General features: G+C 32.0%; 1 protein-coding gene across 1 annotated transcript; it reads left to right on the forward strand.

Moving 5' to 3' along the window:
- The first annotated feature begins 3253 nt into the window (after positions 1 to 3253).
- LOC107024331 (GDSL esterase/lipase At2g04570-like) lies at positions 3254 to 6733 on the forward strand. The gene is made up of 3 exons (XM_015225290.1): positions 3254 to 3736; positions 5557 to 6046; positions 6206 to 6733. The coding sequence occupies exons 1-3, from the start codon at positions 3359 to 3361 to the stop codon at positions 6400 to 6402; spliced, it is 1065 nt and encodes a 354-aa protein (XP_015080776.1). The 5' UTR covers positions 3254 to 3358; the 3' UTR covers positions 6403 to 6733.
- Positions 6734 to 8648: the final 1915 nt, after the last annotated feature.

The raw sequence follows: 8648 nt of genomic DNA on the forward strand, positions 1-8648 counted from the left end.
TGAACAATGTGATCATGTCATTGATTCTAACATCTCCAACTTTAGTCACCTTAACTTTGTATCCATTTGGTAATTTAACTAAAAGAGGATATGGTAGGTTAGTAATATGTGAGAGATGGTTGATGTTAAAGGTCATGTGATGTGTAGCTCCTGAATCTAGTATCCATAAATCAGTCCTTGATTTGAGACATCCACACGACAGTTTATCAAAATCAATAGATGAGTTGCAAGCTATCATACCTGCGAAGTTTGCAGCTCCACAAGTTACTTGTTCCTCAGAATCAACATCTTCAGATTGCTCTAATTGAAGGTGCTGTAACAGGTTAATAAGCTGACCACATTGCTCATTGGTGAGATTAGCACTACAGGCTGTATGAGCATCAGTTTTTCCCATTGATGAATCTGCAAAAACATTAGCTGCCACTCCTTTACCTCTAGTGTATTTATTACTTGCATTGTAATTGGTTTGTACCCTTTGATTCTGAACATTATTGTATCTTTGCTGATTAACACCACTAGAAGAGTTATTTTGATTGGGATAACCATGTAACTTGTAACATTTATCAATGATATGCCCTGATCTCTTGCAATGTTCACAGAAAGGTCTAGGCCTGTTGTTTACAGGATAATTGCTTGGTGCATAATTTGTTCTGAATACTCTTCCTCCTGTTGAGTTTAATGAACTAGCATTAGCAGAATTTGACCTTCCACCTGATGGATTAGATGAACCAGCACGTATGGATGAATTCATTGAACTTCCTTCAGCAAACATTTGACTGTGTGGCTTAAACTCCCTTTGCTTCTCTTCTTGTACAAGTAATGCAAAAGCTTGAGCCATGGATGGTAGTGGATTCATCATCAGAATACTACCTCTAATAACAGTATAGACTTCATTAAGCCCCATTAGAAATTGGATCAACCTTCGATCTTGTTCAGCCTTATGCATAATCTCTTTACCTCCACAGCTACAAGCACAACTACACTGGTTCTTGATGCTCAGATTACTCAATTCTTCCCAGAGTTTCTTCATCCTAGTGTAGTACACAGTGACATCAAGAACTCCCTGACTCAGATCATTGATATCCCTTTGGATTTGAAACAATTTGGCACCATTCGTTTGATCATATCGATCTTCTAACTCTTTCCACAACTCTACTGCATCAGAAACATACTCAACACTGTCTGCAATATCTTTGCTAAGGGAATTAAGGATCCAAGATATTACCATATTATCACATCTTTCCCATTGGCAATATTGTGGAGATGTTGAAGAAGGGCGTTTGAGCTCTCCAGTAATGAATCCTAATTTATTCTTCACAGACAATGATCTCATTACACCTCGTCGCCATGATCGATAACCAATTCCTTCAAAAGCTACTGGAACTAAAATCAAGCTTGGATTGTCAGAAGGATGTATGTAGAGAGGGTTACTAACATCGATTATGTTCCCTCCTGTTCCTGATGTGGAAGTTTGGCCAGAAGTCTCAACCATGATGAAATCGATCCACAGGAAACAATTACAGAACACAGAACACTGAAGAAATCAACAAGAAGACAACAACAGAACACTGAAATCGACCTTCAGAGATGAGCGCAGAGATCGACAGAACTCGATTTCAGAGATGAGATTTTAATTGACAAGAAGAACAGTGATCTAAACCTGGCTCTGATACCATGTTGAACAAAAGAAACAGAATGTGTATCACTAGAAGATCTCCATTGATGGAGCTTGAGGAAGAAATAGAAGAAGAAGTGAGGAAGAAGAGATAGTACTCTTCTTAGATGTAAATTGATAGAGTGGTGTAAAACCAGAAATGCAAAGTGTTTTACAAATGAATCTGCAGCAGCTATATATACACATAACTAACTCTAACAGATTATTTATGAACTAACTAATCTCTAACTAACTAATGGAAATGTAACTAACTAATTGAAACGCTATAACTAACTAGTTGTTTACATATATAAATATCAATAATTATATTATTTTTATATTTCATAGTTGAATACTTGAATATATATCACTATATAACTTTAGTGAAATTCCAATTTTTGCCACAGATAAGTTGCCAAAATGTCAAGCTAGCATTTGTGAAATTAAAGAATCTAAGTTCAATTCCATCTCTAATTCTATTTTTGTATTACTCTCATCCACAAAATACTTCCTCGGTTCATCAGGTTTATTTGTTCAGGCTTAATTCGACACACCTTTAAAAAAAAAAAAAATGCTAATTTTATTATATCATTCTTAGGTTATTATAAATTAACTCACTTATTAGAAAATGAATTAGAAATAATTAGTAATGAATAGTAAAAGTAAAATAAATATAAAATGATAAACTATTTCTATAGTTTTAAATTAGACAATTAAAACTGAATATTTATTTTAAGTGTAATAGATAAATAAAGGCATGAAATATAAATATGCTTTTTAACTTGGCTTCAATAGGTAGCTATGTCCTCCAACTTTGAGTGTGCAATATAAGTAGACTTAAACTCGTATATAATTGAAGATGCATTTGTCCTATGTAGCGTCCTACATGACAATTTCGTGTTCTATGTGGCGTCTTACGTGTATTATGTTATATAAGACGTGTGTGTAGTTTTTCAATATAATACAAGTTTAAGTGCCTATTCATATACACTCAAAAATAGAAGACATCGTTAAATTAAAGAACATGTTTACATATTATGTCGATAAATAAACGTGCACGGAGGAAGTAGAGAAACAAAGACTTCCCCTTGTTTCTTTCTTAAAAAATCGGGTAATTAATGCAAATAATGAATAGAATACTTGGTCTCACTAGCAAGTTGGATAACGTCGTCTTTAAGTTTTGGATTAATGCACCGAAATTCGTCACTTATAACTTAAATTTATTTGGATTATTAACATAGCTAAGTTCATTATTAACATACAAATAAAATAAAAACATAAACAAATCGAAATTATTTCTACGTACACGCCAAGAGATCGTTATTAATTTTGGTACCATAATACATGACTTCGAAGTATGCATTCCTAAGACTATAAGTAGCAATAATTATTTTACTTCTGAAAAAGGCTAATTTAAACTTCTCTACAATAATCCAAGGCAAGCAGTTGGATTCATGAAAATAATTAATTAAATGCACCAATTTTTACATACAATATCATCATAAAATGACCCTCGTGTAGCTCTTTGTCCTTGTCATGCCTAACAATATTATTTATTACAACACACATTAAAACCCCCCCACCAAAATTAGTTCATTCGTGACTTTAATTTGCCTCCCTTTTTTTCTAACTACTACCTTTATTTTTCGTACTATATAACAACTCAACTACATAGCACGAAAATAATCAAGTAAAAATTAAAAAATGGCACATACTAGTAACACGATATCGTTATGTCTCCTTATAGTTCAATTATTTTTCATGTTACCTGCTAAAACAAACGCGAAAATTCCAGCGATAATTGTATTTGGCGATTCATCAGTCGATTCAGGCAATAACAACCACATTCAGACGATCGCTCGGAGCAATTTTATGCCGTACGGACGGGATTTTGCGGGGGGTCGACCGACAGGTCGATTTTCTAACGGGAGAATTACGACTGATTTTATTTCGGAGGCAGCTGGTTTGAAACAAATTGTTCCAGCATATTTGGATCCAGCTTATAATATGTCTGATTTTGCTGTTGGAGTTAGTTTTGCTTCTGCTGGAACTGGATATGATAATGCTACTGCTGATGTTCTGGTAATTTTACGATACCTTTTTCTTTTTAGTCGATTTAAAAAAAAAATATTTAATGATATTATCAATTTTTTACTAATGTTTAATACTATTTGTTTCACAAAAAGTCGACTAAGGTTTGTTCTTCTATTTTATTATTCATTTAATTTAAGGATCGTTTGAGAACGTTACAAAATTTTTCTATATTTCTTAAATTTCGTACTCAGTTAAACCGTGAAATGTATGGAGGAAATGAAGAATGTAAACAAAGTCTCGTGTGCTAAAAGTTATATAGTGAAGAACAAACAGTTAAGTGGTTTTAGCTAAGTTTATAATATAAGCTGATTACACTAGCTTATGTTATACTTTTAAACTTATTTAGTCGTATGGTAAAACACTCAAAATGTTTTTATAAGCTAAAAATCTGGAATCAATTTAGTATAAATTTGGGTTAATGTTCAGTTTTAAGCTTTTTTGGTTTGACCAAATATTTTACTAGTAATATTTTTCCTAATTCTCAAAAAGGAAAAATGACAAATATACCCCTTAACTATCGTAAATGGTAATGCATATATCCTTCATTATACTTTCGGAATATTGGTGCCCCTGCCATCCAAAAACTAGAGCATATATGCCCTTCACTCTAACGGAAGACTAAATAGGAACACATGGAGCAATTTTGTCCGTTGATCAAATATTTAATAAATGTCAGGTCGGTGGATAAAATTTTGACACGTGTATGTTTGTTAGTATAAAAGGTATATATGCTCTAACTTTTGGATGGCAAGGGCACCAATGTCCCAAAAATATAACGAAGAATATCTGCATACCATTTTCAGTAGTTCAGAAATATATTTATCCTTTTTTCCTTCTCAAAATACTCTTTCCACAATAGAACTAGATGTCTCCCTCACCTTGTTCAATTTTTTGTTGTTTGTTATTCTCCTTGACTCCTTATAATTTGGTATAAATAAGACATATTTGTTATTCTAATAGAAAAAATATTTATCAATATTTTTGAAAATCAAATTCATCAACTATTTATCATCAATTCCTAACACTTCAAATAATAAATCATTTGTCTATAAAACTCGTTTAATCAGTCCAAAAAGAACTTTTCAACTTTTAATACTTTATCACCTACTTTCAACCAACTAATTCATATTAGCTCTAAGTTACGTATACAAATACTCTTGGTTACTACCTTTTGGAAAACAGTTATAAGCTAGGTCTAAAAAGAATAATATATTACATTCTATTATTAATTTCTTTTAGTTGACTTAGTCCAATAAGATCGTGTTGGTTGTTTGGGAGTTAATAGTAGTTTGACGTGAGCATAAGATTTAATTATTAGTAAGAAATAAATAGTCTTTTATGACAAAAGCTATAAATATATGCAAGGCACCAAAACTACCCTTACCTTTAAAGTTAAATGAAAAATGTGAAAGTGTTCACATGTCACTTCCATATTGTCTCCCATATTAAAACATAACCTTATATCCCATGTCCCGAAAAGTTATTTACACCGAGAAAATTTAAATGAAAATGCTAAGGTAAGTTACTTCTACATACAAAAAATACAAACTAATGGTGCTATATTTTTGTCTGATTAAAAAGAAAAAAAATGTAATGTTGTTGTCAGGGTCTATCTGGTAGAGTTTCTCTGTTTTCACAAGATAGTGGTAAAGTTGTGTACACACCACCCCTCCACAGACCTTACTCGCTACCATTTGTGGAGTATCAACGTATGATGTTGTAAAAAGAAAAAAAAAAGTGTCACATAAAACGTGAAAAATGAAATAGTATTTTATGAGAATTCTCACCCCATGATCCTAAAATTGCAGGGTGTGATACCCTTGTGGAAACAAGTGGAGTACTACAAAGAATACCAAAAGAAACTAAGAGCTTATCTTGGTGATACAAAGGCAAATGAAGTCATAAGTGAGGCATTATATGCCACAAGCCTTGGAACAAATGACTTCCTTGAAAACTACTACACAATGCCTCAAAGGAGATCTCAATACACTATTGATCAATTCCAAACTTTCCTAGTTGGTATTGCCAAGAATTTCGTCACAAATTTATACAATCTTGGAGCAAGAAAGATATCACTTGGTGGACTTCCACCAATGGGATGTATGCCATTAGAAAGAACAAGAAATATGGGAAATGGGAATGAATGTATGGAAAGTTACAATCTTGTGGCTGTGAATTTCAATGAAAAATTGAATGGATTGGTTATGGAGTTGAATAAAGAGCTACCTTATATTCAAGTTGTTCTCTCTAATCCTTATGAACCTATGCTACAAATGATCAAAAATCCTTCCTCATATGGTACGTAAAAAAGATTTAAATTATATACACTGAAAACTTGTTATAACATGTTATACATCCTTCACTTTACTCATCAATGCTATTTTAAAGTGATTTGATTGTAGTACATTGTCAGTATATAGAACGTAAACTCACAGTACTATTTATTTATTTTGACAGGGTTTGAGGTTGCTTCAATAGCATGTTGCGCGACAGGACTATTTGAGATGGGTTACGCATGTGATCGATTCAATCTTTTCACATGTAAAGACGCAAATAAATATATATTTTGGGATGCATTTCATCCAACGGAGAGAACCGATCGTATCATAGCTGATCATGTGGTTAAAACAGCTTTATCCAAGTTTTTAGCATGATTAGTATTTACTATAAGATTGAGATAAATATGTATTAATTTGTATGCTTTGGGTATTTCATAATGTCATGTATAATTAGTAGAGTGTGTAATTACGTGTATAAATTCTTAGATGATCGATGGAGAAAAATGTCTAAGAGAAGGATCGTGCTTGAAAGGAATAGACAGACGTTCATAGATTTAATTAATAGTGAACGGTAGACGTGGATTTCTAGTTACGTAAACTGGAAGGTGTTGTGTGACTTTCTTTCATCCCTCGTAGGAAGAAGGATGTATGTAGTGAGAAAATGAGTGCTTTTTGGGTGCTAATAAAATTACCTTTTTTCTTGAAATTGTTCTTGTTAATATGTACTAAAATTTCAATAAATAGTAAATTTTGAATCCATAGTTTCAAAAGTACAATACATTTGAAAAATTCTGAATCCATCACGCCAAGGTGCATAATATAAAGATCAACAAGTCAAGGATCTTGCCGATTATCCAACCTCAATAGGTTCTTAATCTAGGGATGGCTGAATCCGGGGCAGAATGAGAATATACACTTCTGGACGGTTAAAGAATCAAAAGAGATGCTGATATTATATGGGATCTCCCCTCCAGCGAGATCAGAAAAGATTGTATTAAAGTTTTGATGGTTAATAATATGGTAATGGGGCGGTGGAGGTGGAGCAGGGGTGGACCTATGGGGCGTGGGGCAGGTTAGAATAATATTTTAGAAAATTGAGAAAAGAGTCTGATATATTCCTCAACTTTGTTATTTAGAGCTGATATACAACTAGTATATATAGAAAGGCTTGTCCAGTGAGTGATGACACTAGCGAGTAAACTGCAAAAGGGTCTTGCTTGGTATAATATAAGCGGATTACTTAGTTATAATTAGCTCAGATGTGACTTCTTTGCTCGGTTTCGGTTGCTTGACTCAATAATGGCCCTTCAAAGTCATTGACTCCATATTTAGGGAAAGGTTGAACTCCTTTNCGGTTGCTTGACTCAATAATGGCCCTTCAAAGTCATTGACTCCATATTTAGGGAACGGTTGAACTCCTTTTTTCTTTTTCAAGCTGTCGACAGTCATGTTCTTATATTTCTTTACTGTTCCGTACTAAATTCCTTTGTTCACCAATCAACTGAAGAACCAAATTAGTTGTAGCACCACCTGCGACTGAAAAAGTAGCCCCGGAAAACATTAAAAAGAAGAGGTCTAGGGCTATATATATACCTCTACTTATATATAAATGACTCACATATATCTTTTCCTCTAACGGAAATGAAAAAAAAAATATTTAATTTTGTTTTAATTTTTTTTTAAAATATGAGTATATTTAATCCTCCAAAAACATATACATTTTTTTGACTTTTTTTGTTTTAATGACTAATTTAGATTTTTTATTTTGATGGTCAAATTTATTTATGTTTCAATAATATTCTTGTAAAACTTATTATAGATGACCAATTTTTTTTCTTCAAATACAAAATTAAATTATAATATAGACAAAAAAAAAGTTTTAAATTATGATATAGCCAAAAAAATAGTTTTAATTTTTTTTCTTTACACTAAAGAATAAAATAAGAACAGGAAACTCAAATAATTATAATAAAAGAAGTCAAAAAATAATTTATTTATGAAAAAGATTAAAATATACTTTGAACTTTGCTAGAATAATCATATATACCCTAAAATAATTTTTAAGAAAATTAAAAGTCAAAATATAAATTTAAAACTATTTTTTTCACTTCCATTAAATGAAGAGTATGTATATGTGTAACGACCCGCTAGGTCGTTTTGAGAATTAGGACTATTTTAATTCTTTCCGTTAAATAAAAAAAAACAGATCGAAAATTTTGAAATAATTGGTAACTACGAGTATCTAGTGATAAAAAATTTTTATTAAATAATTAGTATAATAATAGTTAGTGGGCCAAGTCTATAATCCATTTAGTACTCTTTTATATTTGGCCCATGAAATTAAACTTAGTAAATAAGGGTTAAAAATTTCTTAGTCATAACTCAAAAATAATAACAATAGAGAAGAGAGTAGCGGTTGACAATGAGGTTACGATGGTTTCCTGGTAAGCACTTCAATTCCCTCTATTTGTATATGCAATAATTTATATAAAAAAAGAATTATCACAGAAGGTGATCTGATTCATTTTATATTAATGCAATTGGAAAGGGTTGGGCAGAATAGGTGGAGGAACTTGATGGGTTAAGTGAGGATGCGATATGAGTGACGGGAGTTTTTTTTT

The sequence above is a fragment of the Solanum pennellii genome, chromosome 7 (assembly GCF_001406875.1).
Source record: "Solanum pennellii chromosome 7, SPENNV200".
Taxonomy (NCBI): Eukaryota; Viridiplantae; Streptophyta; class Magnoliopsida; order Solanales; family Solanaceae; genus Solanum; species Solanum pennellii.

Bases quoted from the DNA above. Each gene is read 5' to 3' on its own strand.
- LOC107024331 (XM_015225290.1), top strand. From the start codon at position 3,359: ATGGCACATACTAGTAACACGATATCGTTATGTCTCCTTATAGTTCAA. The intron at 3,737-5,556 runs GTAATTTTACGA...CTAAAATTGCAG, and splicing joins ATGCTACTGCTGATGTTCTG to GGTGTGATACCCTTGTGGAA. The intron at 6,047-6,205 runs GTACGTAAAAAA...TTATTTTGACAG, and splicing joins CAAAAATCCTTCCTCATATG to GGTTTGAGGTTGCTTCAATA.